We start from the raw sequence: 24,605 nt of genomic DNA on the forward strand, positions 1-24,605 counted from the left end.
TTTGGATATAGCTTCCATATAAACCGATTTCCCGATTGGACTTTTTGAGCCCCTGGAATTCGCAACTTTTGTCCGATTTGGCTGAAATTTTGCATGTAATGTTTTGTTTAGATTTCCAACAACTATGCAGTGTGCGATACGTATCGGTCAAGAACCTGATATAGCTCCCATATATACCGATCTCCCGATTTGTCTTCTTGAGCCTCTGGAATCCCAAATTTTTGTCTGATTTGGCTGAAATTTGGCATGCAGTTTTTTGTTATGACTTTCAATAACTGTGTCAATTACGGTCGAAATTGGTGTGTAACCTGGTATAGCTCCCACATAAACCGAGCTCCCGATTTGACTTCTTGATCCCTGGCAAGCCGCAATTTTTGTTCGATTTGGCTGAAATTTTGCATGTGGTGTTCTGTTATGGCTTCCAACAACTGTGCCAAATACGGTCCAAATCATTCTATAACCTGATATAGCTCCCATGTAAACCGGTCTCTCGATCATCCTTGTTCGGTTCCTAGAAGCTTTAATTTTTGTTGGTTTAACATAAATTTGGTATATAGAATAAAATTATGCCCTTCAACTAAATTTAGGTTAGGTTAGGTTGAAAAGAGGGTGTAGATATTAATCCGCCTCATTCCACTATGGACATACAACTAAGCAAGTATTCGGCTTGTTGTGAGCTCTAAAAACTGTAAAGTAATCTCAAAAGAGAAAATTTTAAGTTAGGAATTCCGTGCTACATACAAAATCCTTAATTGTTTTCAATACCACTTCCCTAAGTTGGTTCATCTCTGGTGTTGTGTACCATCCTAAGTGTCGGTATCTGTAAGACGCGTGAAAACCGGGCAATGGCAAAGAAAATGCTATCACTTGCCGCACCGATTTTACATAAGTGAGCTCGAAGGCCTATGTGTCCCGTTATGGTACCAATAGCTATACTGACCTCCTTCTTACTGCCTTTTAATGATAGCCACGTCGTCTCACGATCTGGATCCCCCATAGAATTTTCGCTGTCCTTCCGACCGTTTCGCTGTTCCACAATGTTGCACGCGCATTCGTCGCCCACTCCCTTAACTCGGACTGCGTCGACCCGAAAGGCTTCGGGTTAACCAAGTTTATTGATGGCAGTCCTCTGGTCTTCACCGTCAAATCGTCTGTCCTTTCATTCCTCCTTATTCCTTTATGGCCCGGCACCCAAACGATACGGATTTTGCCATCCTCAGAGAAGGCGTTTATCTCCTTCTTACACTGCAAGATTGTTCGTGACCTTACCGCCCTCGTTTTTATTGCCCTTATGGCCATTTTACTGTCGGTAAAGATGTTCGTGACCTTATCGTCCTGGCTGTTATTGCCCTTATGGTAATTTTACTGCCCATAAAGATGTTCATACTCGACGTCCTTGCGTTAGCACCACAACTTCACTCATTTCGTGATCGGCCGGATCTCTGCCTGCAGGACCGTTTTATGGCCAGGTAGTCTAAAACAGATCTCAGCCCCTGGGTTCTTAATGCAGACCCCCAGGCCCACTCTATCCTCTAGCTTTGATTCATCCGTGTAACATGATCTTCCAGATGGCAATACTAGGGTTCCGTCAATCCAAGACTGTGCTGATGGCAGCAGTGCCTCGCACTCGACTTCAAGGTTCATCTCAGGTATCCAATCGGAAACCTCTTCCCTTCCTTCCAGGTTTGCTATCCTCGCCTCCATTATACCGCGATGGTATGGGCTGCTCCCATCTTCAATCCATTCTTCTATCGCCTTAAGTGTCATATCCGCAGTTTCTGCCTCACACTTATTCTGTATGTCAATTGGTCGGATATGTAGAATAGTATCCAGTGCCCTAGTGGGCGTGGTCCTCATCGATCCGCCTATGCCAAGACAACTAAATTTAGTTTGTATATATTTTTAGCAAAATCCATAATGATGGGTTCCCAAGATTCAGCCCACCACGCTTTTACTTGTTTTCCATCTTCTTTACTTCCACTTTTTTGTAGCGTTCCCCCTAACACAATGTTGGTAGTCGCGTGCCCTCCTACCTAACCTAATCTACTCTACTTCCAAATATTTTTTAATCGAAATCCATATGGGCCCAATCGGTCAACATCTTTGTTTAGATGTTTTAGGTAGGGTACCCCCTAGCTGTCTCACTCCAATATTTTTAACAAACTCTTGTTTTTGGAATAATGAAGGGCCAAACATAATTTCGGTAGTTTGAAAATAAAGGTAAGGGGAAGATCCATCCGCCCCACCCCTTCCAATGAGAAAAACTGAAGTAATAATTTTCACAGTTTTATTGTCTATACGGTATGTGTAAAAAAATTTATTGGTCTTGTGTCTTAAGTGGTTTGTTTCTATTTAATTAATAATACATATACGTTATGTAGTTATTTAAGAAAAAACAGTAAGGAAGGACAAAAGTCGGGCGGTGCCGACTGTATAATACCCTACACCTACCCTATAAATACAATGTGGGACCTAAATCCAATTCTGAACCAATTTTGATGGACCTTGGCGAGCAAATATGTTCAAACTGCAAAAACTACGTTTGAAGAATGACAACATTATGGCAAATTATCCAAAATCTGACGAACATATGGGAGCTCTATCTACTTCTGAACCGATTTCGAGAAAAACTTCTCAGATAATGTAGTAGTCGTCGAGGAAAGCTTTGTGCACAATTTTGGCAAGATTGGTCTAACCATGCGCTTGCAGTGGCTCTTGGGGTGAAAAGCTGGCCATATACATATGTGCCAGCTATATCTAAATCTGGGCCGATTTCTATAAAATTCACCAGCAATATTGAGAGTCAAGAGAGAATCCCTCCTGCCAAGTTTCGAGAAAATCTGGTTACAAATAATTATTTTGTTGCATTATTACTGAAAATCGGACGAACATATATATGGGAGCTATATCCAGATCTGAACCGATTTTTCCCAATTTCAATATGCTTCGTCTCTAGGCCGAAAAACATGTCTGTACCAAATTTTAAGACGATCGGATGAAAATTGCGACCTGTACTTTGTACACAAGTAAACATGGACAGACAGACAGACAGACAGACGGACAGACAGACAGACGGACAGACAGATAGACGGACAGACAGACGGACAGACAGACGGACGGACGGACGGACAGACAGACAGACGGACAGACAGACGGACAGACAGACGGACAGACAGACGGACAGACAGACAGACGGACAGACAGACGGACAGACAGACGGACAGACAGACGGACAGACAGACAGACGGACAGACAGACGGACAGACAGACGGACAGACAGACGGACAGACAGACGGACAGACAGACGGACAGACAGACGGACAGACAGACGGACAGACAGACGGACAGACAGACGGACAGACAGACGGACAGACAGACGGACAGACAGACGGATAGAAAGACAGACGGACAGAAAGACAGACGGACAGACAGACGGACAGACAGACGGACAGACAGACGGACAGACGGACAGACAGACGGACAGACAGACGGACAGACAGACGGACAGACAGACGGACAGACGGACAGACAGACGGACAGACAGACGGACAGACTGACGGACAGACAGACGGACAGACAGTCGGACAGACAGACGGATGGACAGACGGACAGACGGACAGACAGACTGACAGACAAACGGACAGACGGACAGACGGACAGACAGACGGACAGACGGACAGACAGACGGACAGACAGACAGACAGACGGACAGACAGACGGACAGACAGACTGACAGACAAACGGACAGACGGACAGACAGACAGACGGACAGACATACGGACAGACAGACAGACGGACAGACAGACAGACAGACAGACGGACAGACAGACAGCACTAAACGGCAATGTCCGTTTCGACTTCTTCGGCATCTGGAGGGAATAATTTTAAACCGATGCCAGAGATGACTTCCAAAAAATTAGCTGACGCAAACAACGTTCTATTTTGCCGCTTCCAATTATATACATCTCGTTTAATTTTTACCTACACTAGTCAATACGCGCTTATATTTAATCTAGATAAACAAATTGAGGAAACTAATTTTTGAGGTCTCGTATGATGTCTCCAATTATTTATTTTATTAGTTATGCTTAAAGATTCAATCCGCGCTTTTATTTATTCTTAATAAACAAATTGAGGAAATATAATTTTAGTGGAAAATTGTTTAATAGTAAACTTTGGAAGTTATTATATTTGAATATCTTTTTCTTGGATTAAATCTCATTATTTGAATCTTTTTGCTTTAGAACAAAGCACAAGCTACGTACCAATTAAAACAATCTACAAGTGCGCTAACTATGGCATGAAATTTAACAATTTAAATTAACGTACATTTATCTCTGTAGCATGAAACTGCCGTCTTATCTTGATAAAGCCATTTTCCCATCAATAAAAGTAGTTTTGTAGTCATGCGACTAGCAAAGAAAAAAGCTTAAAAGCTTTTTTTCAATATGCCAAAGCAAAGTTTGCCAAAAACCATTTTAAAAACTTTTATAACCCAAACAACCGCAACAAAAAGGCCCATTCAAGACCAGAAGTAAAGGCGAAAAACAACAAAAGGCTCAGAAAAGCGAAACTAAAAATTACAAGAAAAAAAAACGTTGTTAATGTTTTTGACTGTTTGCCTATTTGGTTAAGACCTACCAAGTATAAAAACTATAAATAAACGTGGCTAAAGAAGCATTTCAAGATCTGCCACAGAAAAGTGAACAACAAGAGTGCAGAGAATAGAAAAAAAATCTAAAAAAATAAACTAGAAAAAAAATATTTTGTGTTTAAGAAAAAAAAGGAAATTTTAGAAAAAAAAATCGTATTAAGAAGTGGAGTTTTTATTTTAAAAAATTCTTATTAAAAAAAAACTTGCAAGAGAATCTAGAAAAATGCACATGTGTATATTGCAACCTTTTTTGGTCATTATGGCCTTAATTGGAAGTTCCCGGGCAGCTATTGCCTCAGTGCCCAATACTCAGGAATTTGCAACATCAACATCCTCTCAGCTAAATGTGGATGGCCTATTATCATTTCCTAGTGATTTAGCAGCCGGAGCCGCCTCCACCCCTGATCATGCTCTAAGGCAGAGCAGTGCAAGTGAGTGTGGTAATCAGAAAAACAAACAACAAAAAAAGAAATACTAAGAAAACGTGACCAGATTTGGCAAAAATAAAAGGAAAAAGGAAATGTGTAACTCCTAGGCCAGTTTTATGCAATTCATCCTCCCCACTTGAAAGGAAAATGCAATTTTAGTTTTTTACATAATCCCTCTGAAGTTTACATGTTTGTGTGCCAATTTTTTTTATTGTGGAGTAAAATTAAAAAAAAAAATTCAGGTTTTTATTTTGTGAATTTGGATTTGCAAAGTTTGTGGTGTGCAAATTTTTTAGTTTTGATATCTTTAGCCTATACCAAAAAAGAAAACGTAAACAACAACTGTTAGAGATGAAAATCCACAACAACAATTGAGAGCTTGATTTTGGCATTTAAGCCAGTTACGTTGCACATTCATTCAATGTGACAAAAACAGATTTAGTCGTTGTGAATTTGTGTAAGCTTAGATTTGTTGCATATTTCCAATTGTATTTGCTGCAAGTGTTGTGTCGTGTGAGGGAAAATCATATCCAATATGAATCAAAAGCAAAACCATGAGAAACAAGTTTGGGTCTTAAGTCTTTTGATTTGTTGTCAACAACTTATGCGAATTCATAATGATTTTATAATTGTGTAAATTAATAAATTAGCAGTTTTTTTTTTGGCAATTACTCTTATATTACAAAACAAAATCGAATAAATAAGGATTAAAAGTGTGGGAAATTTGAAAAAGTGAAGAATCGCAAATGGCTACAAATAATAATAATAATACAAAAATAACATGAAATAAAATAAAAACAAAAATAAAATAAAATAAAATAAAATAAATTAAAAAAAAATAAAATAAAACAAAACAAAATAAAATAAAATAAAATAAAACAAAATAAAAAATAAAATAAAATAAAATAAAATAAAATAAAATAAAATAAAATAAAATAAAATAAAATAAAATAAAATGAAATGAAATGAAATAAAATAAAATAAAATAAAATAAAATAAAATAAAATAAAATAAAATAAAATAAAATAAAATAAAATTAAATAAAAAAATAAAATAAAATAAAATAAAGTAAAATAAAATAAAATAAAATAAAATAAAATAAAAAATAAAATAAAATAAAATAAAATAAAATAAAATAAAATAAAATAAAATAAAATAAAATAAAATAAAATAAAATTAAATAAAATAAAATAAAAAATAAAATAAAATAAAATAAAATAAAATAAAATAAAATAAAATAAAATAAAATAAAATAAAATAAAATAAAATAAAATAAAATGAAATAAAATAAAATAAAATAAAATAAAATAAAATGAAATAAAAAAATAAAATAAAATAAAATAAAGTATGGCTGCTATATCAGGTTATGAACCGATTTGAACCTTATTTGACACAGTTGTTGAAAATAAGAAAAATACGTCATGCAAAATTTCAGCTAAATCGGATGGGAATTGCGCCCTCTAGAAGCTTAAGTAGTCAAGTCCCCAGATCTGTTTATATGACAGCTATATCAGGTTATGAACCGATTTGAACCATTTGAGCAAAGTTGTTGGTTATCATAACAAAATACTTCGTGCAAAAATTCATTAAAAACGGATAAGAATTGCGCACTCTAGAGGCTCAAGAAGTCAAGACCAAAGATCGGTTTATATGGCAGCTATATCAAAACATGAACCGATCTGGCCCATTTACGACCCCAACCATCCTACACTAAATAGAAGCATTTGTGCAAAATTTCATGTGCCTTTATTTACTCCTTCGAAAGATAGCGTGCTTTCGACAGACGGACATATGGACGGACATGGCTGGATCGACTTAAAATGTCATGACGATCAAGTATATATATTCTTTATGGGGTATTAGACATATATTTGGAGTTGTTACAAACGGACTGACGAAATCAGTATACCCCTCACCCTATGGTGGAGGGTATAAAAATATCTAAGCATTATAACTTAGGTGATTTGTTTGTAACACCCAGAAGGAAGGGATTATTGATAGAGCATTGATAAATATACCCATCGACTCAGAATCACTTTCTGATTCGATTTAGCTATGTCCGTCTGTCTGTTCATGTTAATTTGTGTACAAAGTGCATTTCGCAATTTTCATCCGATCATCTTTAAATTTGGAACGGGCCTAGGGACGACTCCCATTGAAATTGGAAAAAGTCGGTTCAGATTTGGATATAGCTCCCGTATATATGTTCATCCGATCTGAACTAATACTGCAATAGTATAGTCATTTGTTAATCGACTCTCTCGATATTTGGACAATGGGGTTTCTTATGAGTCTCGTCATGTCTGGTGAATTTGATAAAAATCGGTTCTGATACAGATGTAGCTCCCATTGATATCTATCGCACAATTTCAACTTTTAGAGCCTTTGCAAGCGCATGTATTAACTGATCTTCTCAAAACTTTTCACTATGCTATCTTCTACGCTGGAGGCCACCGTAGCGCAGAGGTTAGCATATCCTCCAATAACGCTGAACGCCGGGGTTTGAATTCTGGAGAGACCTTCAATGCTGAGAAAATTTTGAGGAACTATGCCATGTAAAAACTTCTCTCCAAAAACAAAACTTCTCTTCCTCAGCTATAAAAAGGAGGCCCCTTATCATTGGAGAAGCTGTTACTTAGTGGAATGTTCATGGGCAAAATTTTCAGTTGTCTTCTTCGACTACGACAAAACGTGCAAATTTTGATCGATTTGGTTCAGACTTGGATTCAATAACAAGGTCATTTGTCAACCGATTCACATGAAATTTACGCAAAGGATTCCCTTATTACTCCCGACATTGCTGTTGAATTTCATAGAAATCAATTCATATTCGGATATAGCCACTATATATATGTATCAACAGATTTTCACTTTTAAAGCCTTTGTCAGTGTAATTCTTATCAATTTCTCTCTAGCTGTTTGGCTGTCGAACGCGTAAAGCTAGCAGCTTGACATTTTGCACAGATACTTAAAGTTGATGTAGGTCGTTGGGTATTGCAAATGGGTTATATCGGTACAGATTTAGATAAACCGATTTAACTTCTTGAGCCCCTGGAATCCGCATTTGTTATCCGATTTGGCTGAAATTTTGAAAAGTTCTGTTATGACTTCAAACAACTGTGCCAAGTACGGTTCAAATCGGTCTATAACCTGATATAGCTCCCATATAAACCGATCTTCCGATTTGATTTCTTGAACCGCAATTTTTGTTTGATTTGGCTGAAATTGGGCATGTAGTGTTCTGCTATAACTTCCAACAACTGTTCCAAGTACGGTACAAATCGATGTATGACCGATCTCACGATTTGACTTCTTGAGCCCTTGGAAGTCGCAATTTTCCGCACTTCCAACAACTATACTAAGCAAAGTCAAAATCAGTCTATAACCTGATATAGCTCTCATATAAACCGATCTCCCGATTTAGCATCTTGCGTCCTGAAAAGCTGCAATTTTTGTTTGATTTGGATGAAATTTTGCACGTAGTGTTCTGTTATGACTTCCAAAGACTGTGCCAAGTACGGTCTAAGCCTAATATAGCTCCCATATTAAGCGATCTCCCGTTTTAACTTCTTTGATTTCTTGAGTCCTTACAAGCCGCAATTTTTGTTCGATTTAGCTGAAATCGGGCATGTAGTGTTCTGTTATAACTTCCAACAACTGCTCCAAGTACGGTTCAAATAGGTATTGTATATAACCTGATATAGCTCCCATATAAACCGGTCTCCCAATTTAACTTCTTGAGTCCTGACAAGCCACAATTTTTGTTTGATTTGGATGAAAATTTGCACGTAGTGTTCTGTTATGACTTCCAAAGACTGTGTCATGTACGGTCCGAATCGGTCAAAAACCTGATATAGCTGCCATATAAGCCGATCCCCCGATTTGACTTTTTGAGCTCTTACAAGCCGCAATTTTTGTCCGATTTAGCTGAAAGTTTGCATGCGGTGTTCTATTGCGACTTCCAACAACTGTACTAAGTAAAGTCAAAATTAGTCTATAACCTGATATGGCTCCCATATTAACCGACACCTGATTTGACTTCTTGAGCTCTAACTAGCCGCAATTTTTGTCCGATTTTGTTTATATTTTGCATGCAGTGTTCTGTTAAACTTCTAACACTTGTGCTTAATATAGTCCGAATCAGTCTATAACCTGATATGGCTCCCATGTAAACCGGTCTCTCGATCATCCTTGTTCGGTTCCAAGAAGCTTTAATTTTTACTGGTTTGACAGATGTTTGGTATGTAGTATAAAATTATGCCCTTCAACTAAATTTATTATGCATAAATTTTTAGCAGAATCCATGCTGGTGGGTTCCCAAATCTTGGGAACCCATTGTATTCCTATGGGACCTTGGGATCATGCCCATAAACTATTTGATTTCTTCCCTAGAGCTTCTTTTTACCAAAATAGATTTCAAATGTTCTCTATTATTTCCTAACAATCAAAAACCAAATTCCATCAAAAACCAAATAATAGCCAAATGTTGCAATAAAAATTAACGTAAAAAACTCAATAAAATTCTTCAAAATATGAGTCATTAACAATACATGAGGTGCCTCACTCATATTACATGCGAAAAATGGCTTAAGTGAGAATGAAAACATTTCGACAAAAAAAAAAACAAACTAAAGCTAAGTGCTTGTTGCCTACAAAAGCAAAGCAATGATTTATGGACAACGCTCAAAAAAATCAACAGTACAATAGTAGCAACAGTTCAGTGTACAACAAAACTCAAATTGATGTAGGTCAGTTAGCAGTCTGCTTTTTTTTTGCTTCTTTCTTGTGGTCAGATCAGTCCTAAGACTTAAGACTTGGTGATGGAAGCGAAACTTAAGTCAAAAACAAAACATTACAAAAGCTTCTGAAAAGTCAAAGACTTTTAAGACAGCTGTTTAAGCTGTGCAATGCTGTATGGATAGGTGTGCGAACATTTATGCCGGTTACTTCTGTGGCCAAAACATAAATAAAGTCAAGCTTGAAGTCATGCTTGAGGTTTCTTTACAAGCAGTGAAGTATACCAAAAACACCCTTAACACCTCACTTCATACCATGGCATGGCTAAAGACAATATTGATGGATTTCCTTTATATTGTGATTTATTTAACACAATTTTCGTAATCTCGCTTAAGGTATTTTGTAAAGTTAATCAAAGAAAAATTTATTTTTGTTTTTTGCAATTAGTAAATATAATTATTTATTTTGTTGTTGTTGTTTGATTTACCACTCAAGCAACCCTGTAAGCTTTAGTTATAGTAAAAATTGTTGACTCTTTAAATTTTTGGTATTGATGCATGGAGTGCTGCCTCAGTTTGGTGTTAATCAGTCTCAATAAGGTGTCAATAGGGTGTTGAAAAGCCCGTTGTTAAATGGCATGTCTGTCCAATTGTCCAAAAGTATGAAATTTCATCAAACTGACCTTCGGCTGAATTCACTTGTTTACTGTGGAAGATAACTCTTCATTGCAATCAATCAATTTATGAACAAAAAAAAAGAAAAAAATCAAACAAAAGACTTAAGACACATACTTGTTTTTTCTTTCTCTCTCTCTCTCTCTCTCTCTCTCTCTCTCACACCAAACTTAAATCTACTCTAGCATTGGACTTCGTAAACTTCTTTTTCTGATTTCATTCACCTGTATTGCCCTTAACTTCTGTATAGCATGTAAACTTATCTTTGGAGGCAACAAAATTTATTGACAACGATATCTGTCCAAAAGAAGTAACAACATATCTGATCTTGACCTAAATTATATATCATTTTAGCGCTTAGCAAAAATACAAAAAAAAAAAATATTAAATAAAGCCGTTTATTGTCGGTATGTTTACATTGAACTCTTGAATTTTTTTTCGTATGCTTTATTTAGTCATCAAATAGTAACAGGGCACTGAACACAAAATGCGGTTTTTATTAAGGTGAAGATTATGATGAGTTGTTTTTTTTTTTTTTAATAAAATATGAAAAAAATATGTTTGAGTACTCTAACGGGAGTCGTACCTAGGCATTACGTGATAGGCCCTGTGGCGGCATACATGGAAATCCCATGAAGTGGTTGCTGTAGATGGCATATTAATTCGAGTGGTGATACATATTCAGGGTCTGGTGCCCAGTCTTGCCTTCTCTCTTGTTTATGGGACATAACACGACGAGGTTCTAATCATTGCGGCATGTGGTCGTTCAGCCAGATTGCGAGGACGAGTTGATGCATAAGTCTCATCAGCATGGTGCCTACTATCTTAAATTGTTCCTTAGCTGTTTCACTGATACACTCACTTTATTCTATTGGGTTGCCCAAAAAGTAATTGCGGATTTTTCAGATCGGCCAAATTAAGTTGATAATGACCAAATCAAAGCATTAATCGAATTGGATCGTCATGTAACTGAGCGTGAGAGAGAAGTTAAATATACCAAAATCAACCGTTCATTATCACATAAAAAGTCTTGGACTGGTGAAAAAGCTTGATATTTGGGTACCACATGTATTGAAAGAAATTAATTTAACAAACCGAATCAACGCTTGTGATATGCACCTTAAACGCAATGAATTCGATCCGTTTTTAAAACGAATCATAACTGGAGATGAAAAATGGATTGTTTACAACAACGTTAGTCGAAAACGATCATGGTCCAAGCATGGTGAACCAGCTCAAACCACTTCAAAGGCTGATATCCACCAAAAGATGGTTATGCTGTCTATTTGGTGGGATTGGAAGGGTGTGGTATATTTTGAGCTGCTTCCAAGGAACCAAACGATTAATTCGGATGTTTACTGTCAACAATTTGACAAATTGAATACAGCCATCAAGGAGAAGCGACCAGAATTGGTCAATCGTAAAGGTGTCATATTCCACCAGGACAACGCTAGACCGCACACATCTTTGGTCACTCGCCACAACTGAGTGAGCTTGGCTGGGAACTTTTGATGCATCCACCATATAGCCCTGACCTTGCACCATCAGACTACCATTTATTTCGATCTTTGCAGAACTCCTTAAATGGTAAAACTTTCGGCAATGATGAGGCTATAAAATCGCACTTGGTTTAGTTTTTTGCAGATAAAGGCCAGAAGTTCTATGAGCGTGGAATACTAAATTTGCCAGGAAGATGGCAAAAGATTATCGAACAAAATGGCAATTATATATTTGATTAAAGTTCATTCTAAGTTTGATTAAAAATGCATTTACTTTCTTTTAAAAAATCCGCAAATACTTTTTGGGCAACCCAATAATTAAATACACATTTATACTGTCAACAGCGATTAGTTCTGGGATATCTTCCAACTAATAACTAAAACCCATAATTTTACTAATCCGAGACTTTGATTCTGCCTCTGGGCCATCGTTTGTTATTTCAAGGGTGTCAATATAGCCTTAAACTTCAAATACATGTTACTAAGGTTTATGATAACAACTAGTTGCTGATATGCAGCATACTAAAAGTTAATTTTGGTTCCCGTTTGCCAGCTATGCATTTCATTATAAATGCAAATTTTACATAAAAAAACAGTATGCCAAATATATGTTAATCAGTGAAGAAGAAAAAAAAACAATGCAGGAAGAAGACAATTTATGGTCATTAATAAAAAACCAGAAATGCATATAATTCATATCAGGTAATTAAATGAAATTATAGCTTCCAAACCATAGTAACGATTTAAACTTACCATGAAGTTGGTAAAATTTATAGCCCATTAAAAATCAAAATTTAAATTTTTTTTGTAAATATTCGAAAATATTGTCTTCTAAACCAGTAGAGATAAAGGTGCATTTCTGGCAGGTTATTAGAGGTACGCTGCAAGAAATTGATATAAATCTGGGAAATCTGCTAAATTCTATGTCTTATACTTTCATCACGTCATAGCAGCTTAAGCGAAACGCGTTACCTTTCGGTGCTGTTATGATGGCATTCCCAACCCCTCACATTTCCCGTAAGCTGTTAATGTAGGCCTTGTACTTTTCCAATACATCCACCAGTGTTAAAATGTACAGGATAGTGATAAGACCAATACTAACTTACGCCTCAGTAGTTTGGTGGACTGCTATGGAGAAAAATTGCAACATAAGGATCATAAAACAGATTCAGAGAACATGTTGACTTGGCATAGGCGGAACAATGAAGACCACGCCCACTAGGGCACTGGAGACTATTCTAGATATACGACCCATTGACATACAGATTAAGTGTGAGGCAGCCACTGCGGCTATGAGACTTAAAGCGATGGGATAATGGATTGGGGATGGGAGCAGCTCATACCAACGCGGTATAATCGAGGCGACGATAGAAAACATGGAAGGAAGAGATGAGGTTTTCTATCGGATACATGAGACGACACTTGAGGTCGAGTGCTGCCAGCGGCACAGTCTTGGTTTGATGGAACCCTAGTATTGCCATCTGGAAGATCGTGTTACACGGATGGATCAAAGCTAAAGGGCAGAGTGGGCCTGGGGTTCTACATTGAGAACCCAGGGATTGAGATCTGTTGTAGACTGCCTGACCGTTGGACCATTTACTATGGTACTTATGTGGGGACACAATACCAGACGCGAACCAACTTAGGGGAGTGGTATGGAAAGCTATTAAGGATTTTGTAAGTACCATGGAATTCCAATCTTAAAATTTTCTTTTTCGAGGTTACCTTTTAGTTTTTAGAGCGCAAACATGCCGATTACTGGTTTCGTTGTTAGTCAATAGTGGCATGCAATTTTGCAAATTTTGCACTGTTCCACCAAGGAACAGGTGTAAACTTCTCACATATAACTGAGTGCAGTCCGATTCAAGTTTAATCTTAATTATAAGGGGCCTCCTTTTTATAGCCGAGTCCTAACGGCGTGCCGCAGAGCAAGACCTCCACACCCTCTTTTCAACCTAACCTATCCTAACTGTTCATTATAGTGCTGGGACATGTCCGGGAAGAAGAATTCGAATATTATGATCGTCCTCCCAGAAAAGGGCGAACTAACCTAAGTTTTGTAAGATTCTAAGGCGACTTTACGATGTCCGTGTCTGTCCGTATGTCTTTTGTTATCACGCTACAGCCTTTACAAATTGAGATATTGAGCTGAAATTTAGCACAGGTTCATATTTTTTCCACACGCAGGTTAAGTTTTTGAACGGACCACATCGGCCCATATTTGGATATATCTCTCATATGCACCCATCAGCCGATTAAGGGTCTTAAGCCCCTAAAACCCTCATTTATTACCCGATTTCCTTAAATTTGAAACAGAGAGTTGTTTAAGCCTCCTGTCATCCGACTTGTATATGGTTAGACCATATTTAAATGTAACTGCCATACAAATGGATTTGCCGACTTAATGTCTTAAGCCCATTAAATCCGCAACAATTATCCGATTTCGCTAACATTTGATATAGCAAGTAGTTTTAAGATTCTTGACATCCGACCCATATAGATCGATCTGCCGATTAAGGGCCTTAAGTTCATAATAGCCGCATTTAATATCCGACAGCACAAAATATGGGGTGAGTTCGCATCACACCCTTTTAGTACCTCATTTCCTACTTGTTTTGCCTCCCTCAACAGCCATTGCAACTTCGGCGTAGGTGGCGGTGTCGGAAAGTCAAATTATAGACAAAGTGATGCCAGGTATGCTTCACCGTCTTCCTGTTGCATCCGATAGTGAGAAAAACTCCAAAAAACTAGTAAAAAAATATACCGTGTGAGAACGGGTAAATATATCCCTTTGGAATTTGGCTTGGTCCTAAGTTGTCCGGGCGCCTTTTGGCAGGCACCTAAAATTGGTCATTTCAGTATTTCGAAAATTTTTAGATCTGTCAAATTTTCATTAGTGATTCAACTTCTAAAACTTTTTGCTGCAAAGTCGTTGCAAATTTTGTCACAAATCCGAGCCATGCATAAAATTGAAAATAGAACTACAAATAACTTTGTAAATTGTAAAATACAAACAAAAAAGGTCTCGGTCAAAATTGCAAATAAAAAATTTAAAGTCAAATATCCCCGAAACCAGTGGAGATATTGAATACTTCAAGAGGACTTTTTTGTTGGGATTTTGAGCACTATCCTTTCTCCCCTAAGCCCATGCAAAAATTGTTTTTTCACCTAATAATATTTGTAGCCTCCACAGTAAATTTACTAAAAAATCGCGATTTTGATACCATATTTGCCCGAAAGGGGTATATTGAGGATTTTTATAAAAAATTCGGGACGAATTTATTTTTGGTTTCAGGACACTTTTATCTGCAAAATAAAGAAAGAATTAAGAAGATATCTTCATTTGCTTTTTTTCTTAGATTTTTTTTAATCGGACCACAAACGAAGATTTGGCATCCCCAACAAAATTTCGAAATTCCGAGGTGACCAACTTTAGGGGCCCAGCTCTAACCATTACAAATTTCAAAAAGATATTTCTAACCGTTCTTACACGGCATATTTTTTACTAATTTTTTTTCGACTTTCTCCAACTGTACGATGTTGGCCACTGTGGAGAACTTATACAATTTAAATTTTTATGATAAATAACGCTGGACCCCTGCCGAGTACCAGTGTTATCATAGAACAGTTGGTAGTTGATATGTTTCAACCCAGAAACTTTGTTCGCGGTTGTCCATGTCTCTTGAATCTTGCCCCTGCTGATTATCTCCTTGAGAGCGTATGTAGCCATCTCTCTCCTGTGTAGGTTTATATGGATGACCTTTATAATTGGTCTTCCATCAAACGGGCTTCTTGGGAGTGGGTGAAGGTCTCATCCCCTGCTCCCTGTTCTTAATGCTGCATTGAGTTTCTGTATCTACACTGCTTGATGTTTCAATTTCAGGTTCTTTGCATATCCTTATTTTCCGAAAGTTGATTGAGTCGTTGACGATTCCATCGTCGGTTCCCTGTTTGTAAGGTTGCTGTATTTAATATCTGGTCACTACACTGCCTGATGATTTTAATGTAAGGATCTTTGTTTATCCTAATCTGTAGGCCACCGTTGCACAGGGGTAAGCATGTCCGCCTATGACGCTGAACGGCCGGATTCAAAACCTGGCGAGACCATCAAATTTTCAATTGTGTGTCAGCGGTGTTTTTCTCTCCTAATTTTGGCAACATTTGTGAGATGCTATGCCATGTAAAAACTTCTCTCCAAAGAGGTGTTGCACCTCACACGCCGTTCGGACTCGGCTATAAACAGGATATCCCTTATCGTTGAGCTTAAACTTGAAGCGGACTGCACTCATTGATATGTGAGAAGTTTCCCCCTGATCCTTAGTGGAATATTCATGGAAAAAATTTGCAATTTGCTTATCCTAGTCTTCCCAATATTGATAAAATGGGTGATGGTCTCGTTGTTGGCCCCCTGTTCGTTAGGTGGTATTAATTCACCTACCACTGAAGTGTCTCATGTCTCAATATGAGGATCTTTGTCTTTCCAATCTTGAAAAGATAGCCTTGCTCCCGTAGTACGCCATGCCTTTTGACTTAGCCAAACTTGTCACGGAGACTTGATCAATGACCACCCTAAGGGGAGTTCCTTCCTCCTTGTCCTTTCTGTGCAAGACCCCTAATTTCTTGGCTTGAGATCAATGCCCACCCTAAGAAGAGTTCTTCCTCCTTCTCCTGCCTGTGGAAGATCTTTATTTCTCCAAGCCCAATCCTTGGCTTGCTTGCCTAAGAATTCCAATATGCGTTCCGTCGCCAATTTACTGCCCCATCACTTGATGAAAACCGTTGCCTTCGTGAGCTGGGGGATGTCCATCTTTCTCACCGGGTCAAGCTTTGCGCCCCAGGGAGTGTATAATACACACACTGTGTATACTTCCAACGAGCTTTCTGAAGGTATCAATACATTCTGCTAACTCAAAGCGTAGCATTAAGACGTCCCCTCTATACTCGAAGCTAATCATATGTATAGGTGGACCCTCTTCAGAGATCCACACATGTTCGAAAATCCGCTCGTTAACCAGATCCTTCACTTCGGACCGATGATCTGGTGGAATCCTACCGTATGCACTGCCGATATCGATGACTGCATAATTCAGCTCATCTTTGTTGTGCTACCTTTTTACTCCGGCATAAGAGGGCGGCTGCTCACCTTTTCCATCGACCACCTTCCGTGATGGGTGTGGTGTGCTTTTGGAAGTCTCTCCATGTTCTCCATGAAGGCCGTGCGCATTTCCTTCGTTCCCCGTTTTGATTTTGCCTTCTTCAGCAGGAAACTGTCTGGAGTCTCCATAGCGGGAGGTCTGGCCCAGAGTACTCTGGTCTTTCCAGAGTCCTTGAAAGCGGGGAGCTCTTTTTCTTGCTCAGCGTTCTTCAGGAGCCGTGCGCGCTTCCTTTGTTCCTGTTACGATTTTGCCTTATTCAGCAGGAAACTGGCTGTAGTCTCCATTGCAAGGTGGCTGATTTGGTATTTTCATTGTCCTTGAAGGCGGAGAGCTCTTTTTCTTCCTCAGCTTTTTAGCTGTATTATTCTCTTCGGTAGATTATATTCTTTTTTTGCAGCTTCTGTAGAAGTGCCTGGAATGTCAGTTTTATCTCTTCCAGCATCCTGCACTTTCACCCAATTGTGCTGCCTGTACATACTCCTATATCTCCTTCGTTTTGCCCCGACCAACTTTCTCGGTCTTCTTGTCCATCCCCATCTCTCGATTTTGCTGCGATGACAGTTTCATTAACACTGTAGCTGTCTGAATCTGAATCAGAAACACCACCTTTCTTTAAAGACTGGGGACGAACTGAGCAAACCTTTGTTGCATCCGTCTCTTCCTAATTTTTTAGTCTGACGATGGTTGTGCGCTTGAAGCTCGACTACCGGTGACACTCTCGACTACAGGTGCCAAGGCACCTACACCTATAGGAGGGGCGGACAACTTTCTACGATCCGATGCCACCACCGCTCCTGTTTGGTCTTGCGAATACATTTTTGAGTCTACTCCTGAAAGGCTTTAACATTTCTGCATAATAGGTTATACCTATTCCGAGATACAGATATTTGACTTTAAGGAGCGAAACACAATAGCGGCCGAACGAAAAAGATATCAAATTGAAATTTTGCACCAAGACTTCTTATTAAGCCATTGGCAATTGCAAATGGGCCATATCGGTTCAGTGTTGGATATTAGCTCCCATATAAACCAATATCCCCATATGACAACTTGAGCTCCTGGAGCCCGCAATTGTTATCAGATTTGGCTGAAATTTAGCATGGAGTGATTTGTTATGACTTCCAACAACAACTCAGTGAAGTACGGTCTAAAGTGGTCCATAATCTGATATAGCACCCATACAAATCCCGGGGGTGGGTTCCCAAGATTCGTCCCGGCTGAACTTAGTACACTTTTACTTGATTTGTTTTTCTGTTTGCAATAGAAACAGAGTATCCTACGGTCTACAGTCGGATATGTTTAGCGCAAAAGGTGTGAAATTAGCCAACCAAACATATTTTCATCCTCCCCCACTTTTCATTGCATTTTCCAATTTTACTTCAAATATACTTTTTTTACAATTACCTTAATTAACATTTTAAGATAAAAGTCCACATGTTAAAACCTTCAAACCGAATCCCCATGACATTGAACCTACAGTTACAATGCGTACTTTTGTCTTCCCATTCAAATTAATTACAATATCAATGGCAAAGATTGCTGGTGCTACCGATTTTTTTTTTTTTTTGAAAAATGATTGAAGCTAAATACTGGCATGCTCAACTCATTCAAACAAGCGGCTAAATAAAATTTTAGCTGGGTCAAAACAACAACTCCAAAGCCAAAAAGTCACGTTAAACAAAACATAAACCATGACCTACGTCACACACAACATTTGAATGGGCGTAATTAACTCTAAGGCAAACAAAAGAAAAGGTTGAGGGCATAGCTATGGGAGTAACAATTTTCCAAAAATGAGTTACAAAGAAAAAAAAAATGAATGAGAATATTCAAGTACAAGTCTAAGGTTGCGAGAGATATGAGATTAAAGTTTACAGTTTATCGAGTTAAATGGTTAAAGTGGTCGAAGGCTTCAAACAATAAAAAAAAGCGTGCATGATGTTCACAATTTTAAGGGGGATTTTTTTGAGACGCTTGTGTCTTAAGTCTTTTGTTTTGTCGTTAACATGAAATTTTGAATTAAATAATTTTTTATTTGCAATAATTTAACTTTTTTATTTTTTTTGTTTGTTACAGCTAATGGACCTCAAATAACACCTTGCTCTCTAAGTGATCCCAATAAAAATGAATGTATACGTGGTCTAATCTCTAGCATTTTGCCTCAATTAAAGGTAAGCAGTTGGTATGAGACAATCATTTCATAAATAATTATTTTTTTTTTCTTTTTTTCCCCTTTAGAATGATTTACCCGAATATGGCATGAGTTCCCTAGATCCCTATTTCTATACCCGAGGAATTTTCCGTTATGCCAATGATGGCATTCAGGGGGGACTCTTGATTAAAAATATGCAAATTCATGGCATTTCTAATCTAAAGGTTAACTCCTTCATTGGTAATTTCACCGAGAACAATCTGATTGTTAAAATGGGCATGGAAATCAAACAACTGAGAGCAGATGGACAATTTAAGGCTGATGTGAAATTTGGAGGTTTGCGTTTGGTGCCCAAAGGTCCTTTTAATATAACCATAGGTAAATATGAGAAAATTATGATGAGTAATATAAAGTTTAAACATTAATCGATAGCCATTTTAAAAAATGAGCAGATTATACCCCCCTATTCGTTAACCCTGAAAAGTCATCATTCGTCAAAAGGACAACGCGCGACGGCTATTAGTAACGAAATAAGGATGACTTTTCAGTGTTAAAGGAATATTTTTTGGAAAGTTCTGTATTTCAAAATATGAGAAACAAGTTTTTCAATTTTTAATTTAAAATTGTTTATTTTTTTCAATTTTTTTTCTTATTTCTTTTCCCTCAGACAATATCAGAGCTGTGGCTTTAACCGATGGCAAATTGCTCAACAACGAATCAGGCATGAGATTACAACTGCAACGCTTGAATGCCAATGTAGCTGTGGGTAATGCCAAAATTGTGGCCAATGGTATTTTCTCAGATCGTAATTTGAGTAAGTGAAGTATAGGAATAAGTCTTAGCCCTAAGAAGTTTGGCTTTTCGGCCTTTGTAACTAAAACAGTTAAGATTGATGGTAGCTTTTACTAGAAGTCCAGGCAAATTTGAATAATTGAAAAATCATAAATTAAAGACCCTCAAGATTTGTATACCCTACACAACTACTGCACTCATAGAAAAAAGTTTGCACTGTCTGTCTACTATAAGCAGTTAATGTTGCTGCTATTACAGGAGCAGTTCTGCTGTCTTAGCAAAATGTTTTCAATTTCCGACCAGCAGTTTGCCTGCTTAAAAATGTCTCTTGTTTGCTGAAAATGTCTACAACTTTATTTAAGAATCCACCACCATGGATTCTGCTAGAAGTTTTCTTAAAGGATTTGGACCGTATGTCACACAAATATTGATGCCGTAACAAAACCCTATGTGCAAAATGTCATCCAAATCGGATAACAACTACGGCTTTCAAGGGCTTGAGATATTAAATCATGAGATCGGTTTATACAGGAGCTATATCAGGCACCGTGCAAAATGTCATCCCAATCGGATAACAACTGGGGCATTAAGGGGCTCAAGATGTCAAATCGGGATATCGGTTTATATGGAAGCTATATCAGGTTAAACACCGATTCACACCATACTTGGCACGATTATTGGAAGTGGTAATGGAATACTATTGGGTTGCCCAAAAAGTAATTGCGGATTTTTCATATAGTCGGCGTTGACAAATTTTTTCACAGCTTGTGACTCTGTAATTGCATTCTTTCATCTGTCAGTTATCAGCTGTTACTTTTAGCTTGCTTTAGAAAAGAAGTGGAAAAAAAGTATATTTGATTAAAGTTCATTCTGAGTTTTATTAAAAATGCATTTACTTTCTTTTAAAAAATTCGCAATTACTTTTTGGGTAACCCAATATGTTGAAAGTTTCAGCCCAATCGGCTAATAATTGGCCCTTCTAGGAGCTCAAGAAGTCAAATCGAAGAACCACTTTATAGAGAAGCTATATCCAAATCTGAACCGATGTGGCCCATTTGCAATCCCCAATGACCTACATCAAAATGAAATATCTGTGCATTTCGTACAGCTAGCTCTACGCATTCGACCGCTATCGGGATTTTCACAGACGAACGGAAACGAGAACGGATGGACAGACGGACGGACATGCCTTAATCGAATTTGAATGCCAATCAAGATGACGATCAAGATTGTATATGGGAAATATATATTTATTGAATCTTTGATCAAGATTTCGAGGAGTTGAAGACGGAATGACTATATGAGTATACCCCCACCTTTTTGTGGTTTGTATAAAAATTATGAAGGAGATAATGATGTTACATATTTTGCACAAAAAAAAAACAAGTAAAAAGGCATTTAGATTAGCCGGGCCGAACTTTGGATACCCACCACCCTCGGAAATATATGTAAACCTCCTTTCATTATAACCCGCTGAAAAATGCATTATTTATGCACCCATAGCAGCTAAAGGGTGATTTTTTTGAGGTTAGGATTTTCATGCATTAGTATTTGACAGATCACGTGGGATTTCAGACATGGTGTCAAAGAGAAAGATGCTCAGTATGCTTTGACATTTCATCATGAATAGACTTACTAACGAGCAACGCTTGCAAATCATTGAATTTTATTACCAAAATCAGTGTTCGGTTCGAAATGTGTTCAAATTTTGACAAATTTTGTTCAGCGATGAGGCTCATTTCTGGTTGAATGGCTACGTAAATAAGCAAAATTGCCGCATTTGGAGTGAAGAGCAACCAGAAGCCGTTCAAGAACTGCCCATGCATCCCGAAAAATGCACTATTTGGTGTGGTTTGTACGCTGGTGGAATCATTGGACCGTATTTTTTCAAAGATGCTGTTGGACGCAACGTTACGGTGAATGAACACATTTCGAACCGAACACTGATTTTGGTAATAAAATTCAATGATTTGCAAGCGTTGCTCGTTAGTAAGTCTATTCATGATGAAATGTCAAAGCATACTGAGCATCTTTCTCTTTGACACCATGTCTGAAATCCCACGTGATCTGTCAAATACTAATGCATGAAAATCCTAACCTCAAAAAAATCACCCTTTATAAGTGTAGATCAATTTCGATTTTAAATGGCCCAAATCGGTCCATGTTTTGATGTAGCTGCAATATCAACCGATCTTGGGTCTTGACTTCTTGAGTGCTAGAGGGCGCAATTCTTATCTAATTTGGCTGAAATTTTATTTTGTTATAACTTCCAACAACTGTGCTAAGTATGGTTCAAATCGGTCCATAACCTGGTAGATCTGCCACGTAAACCGATTTGGATCTTAATTTCTTGAGCCAATAGACGCCGCAATTCTCATTCGATTTGGCTGAAATTCGGCAAGACGTTTTTCGTTATGACTTCCAATACCTAGGCTTCGTATGGTTCAAATCGGTACATAACCTGATATAGCTGCCACAAAAACCGATCTGGGATCATGACTTCATAGGTTTCTAGAAGGCGCAATTCTTATCCAATTTGGCTGAAATTTTGCACGAAGTGTTTTGCTATGACTTCCAGAACCTGATATAGCTGTCACATAAACCGATCTGGGATCATGACTTCATAGGTTTCTAGAAGGAGCAATCCTTATCCGATTTGGCTGAAATTTCGCACGAAGTGTTTTGCTATGACTTCCAATAATTGTTCTAAGTATGGTTCAAAACGGTCCATAACCTGATTTAGCTGTCATATAAACCGATCTTGGGTCTTGACTTCTTGAATCTCTAGAGGGCGCATTTCTTTCTGCACGAAGTATTTTGTTATGATATCCAACAACTGTATCAAATGAGGTTCAAATCGGTTCATAACCTGATATAGCTGCCATATAAACCGACCAGGGATCTTGACTTCTAAAGCCTCTAGAGGGCGTAATTCTAATCCGATTTTGCTGACATTTTGTACAAAGGCTTCTCTCATAACCTTCAACATACATGTCTTATATGGTCTTAATCGATCTATAGCCTGATACAGCTCCCATATAAACCGATCTCCCTATTGTGTTTCTTGAGCCCCTACAAGGTGCAATTCTTATCCGAATGGACTGAAATATTACCCAATGACTTCTACTATGGTCATCAACTTTCATAACAATTCTAATCTATTATTCTTTGTTTGCCTAAAAGGAGATACCGCGCAAAGAACTCGACAAATGCCATTCATGGTGGAGAGTGTATAAGATTCGGCCCAGCTGAATTAACACAATCAAACAAAAGTATATAATAATTACGGTGTTTTATTTTGGTTTTATGCAGTACAAATCACAATTAAACGATTGTTATTAACTGTTATCGCTTGATGGTGATAAGAATTGCAATTCTATCCAAAACATATGATATACACATTCTAGGATTAAAATAAAACACAGCAAAAATTTACAATAATTTTCTTTTTAATATAAACAGTGTTTTTTAATTCTTCCTCTTTCTTTTCCCCTATAGACACCATGATTTTGAATTTGGTCAACGAAAATCTTCCCGAGATAACTCGTGTCGGCATTCCTGCCACCCGTGAACAATGGGCCCCCATCCTGGTGGAACACATCAATAATTTCTTTGCCAAAGTTCCTTTGGAGAAATTCCTGATACCTTAGAAAGAAACTACACACACACACACACACATACCCCAACCAAATATTTATATGATACAAAATCCACATGTATTTGTTTTCTTCTTTCATTTCCACAAAATTTTTTAGTTTTTAAGATAATTTGTAGTTTTATGTTTAAGTATACCAAGATTTTTTTATAAACCCAACAGTTTCTTTATTTATTATTTTTTATAAAAAACAAACACAAGCACACACCCAAACACAAAATTAAAAAAAATAGAAATGACAAAAATTATGTTTTTATTGAAATAACTGCAAAGGTTACCGAAACCCAATTCCAGTGCATATTTTTAGGCTGCACTTGTAGTAAAAAGTTTGTTCCTAGTTAGTTAACATATATAGCATACCTTAGTGGTGTTAGCGAAAATTTGCTTGCCCAGTAGACATTATTTTGGTAATTACTAAATATGATGACAACACTATGCAACAAGAAATTTTCAAAAGACAATCCCTTCAAATTTCATCTACAATACAAAACCTAGGCTTTTTAATGATTTAATGGCGTTTAGGACTCAATACGGGTAAAATTAACAATTTGATACGCTAAGAAGTATTTAGAATGGAGGCCACCGTGTCGCAAAGTTTACCATGTCTGCCTATGACGCCGAAGGCCTGGGTGCAAATCCCGGAGTGAACACCAGAAATTTTTTTCAAAGGCGTTAATCCCCTTACTAATGCTGGCTACATTTGTAAGGTATCCTACCATGTTAAAATTTCTCTACTAAGTGGTGTCTCTGTGTGGCACGCCATTCGGACTCGGCATAAAAAAGGAGGCCCCTTATCGTTGAACTTAACTATAATCAGAATGCAATCAATGATATTAGAGAAGTTTCCCCTGTTGCTTA

The 24,605-nt window shown here is 37.6% G+C and overlaps 1 protein-coding gene across 1 annotated transcript; it reads left to right on the top strand.

Annotated features, from left to right (window-relative positions):
* The first annotated feature begins 4,536 nt into the window (after positions 1-4,536).
* LOC106082057 (uncharacterized) lies at positions 4,537-23,890 on the top strand. Its single transcript, XM_013244365.2, has 5 exons — positions 4,537-5,085; positions 19,225-19,319; positions 19,387-19,678; positions 19,968-20,114; positions 23,591-23,890. Exons 1-5 carry the CDS (start codon positions 4,878-4,880, stop codon positions 23,740-23,742), a joined length of 894 nt encoding a protein of 297 aa, XP_013099819.1. The 5' UTR covers positions 4,537-4,877; the 3' UTR covers positions 23,743-23,890.
* The last annotated feature ends 715 nt before the right edge of the window (positions 23,891-24,605 follow it).

The sequence above is a fragment of the Stomoxys calcitrans genome, chromosome 3 (assembly GCF_963082655.1).
Source record: "Stomoxys calcitrans chromosome 3, idStoCalc2.1, whole genome shotgun sequence".
Classification (NCBI taxonomy): domain Eukaryota; kingdom Metazoa; phylum Arthropoda; class Insecta; order Diptera; family Muscidae; genus Stomoxys; species Stomoxys calcitrans.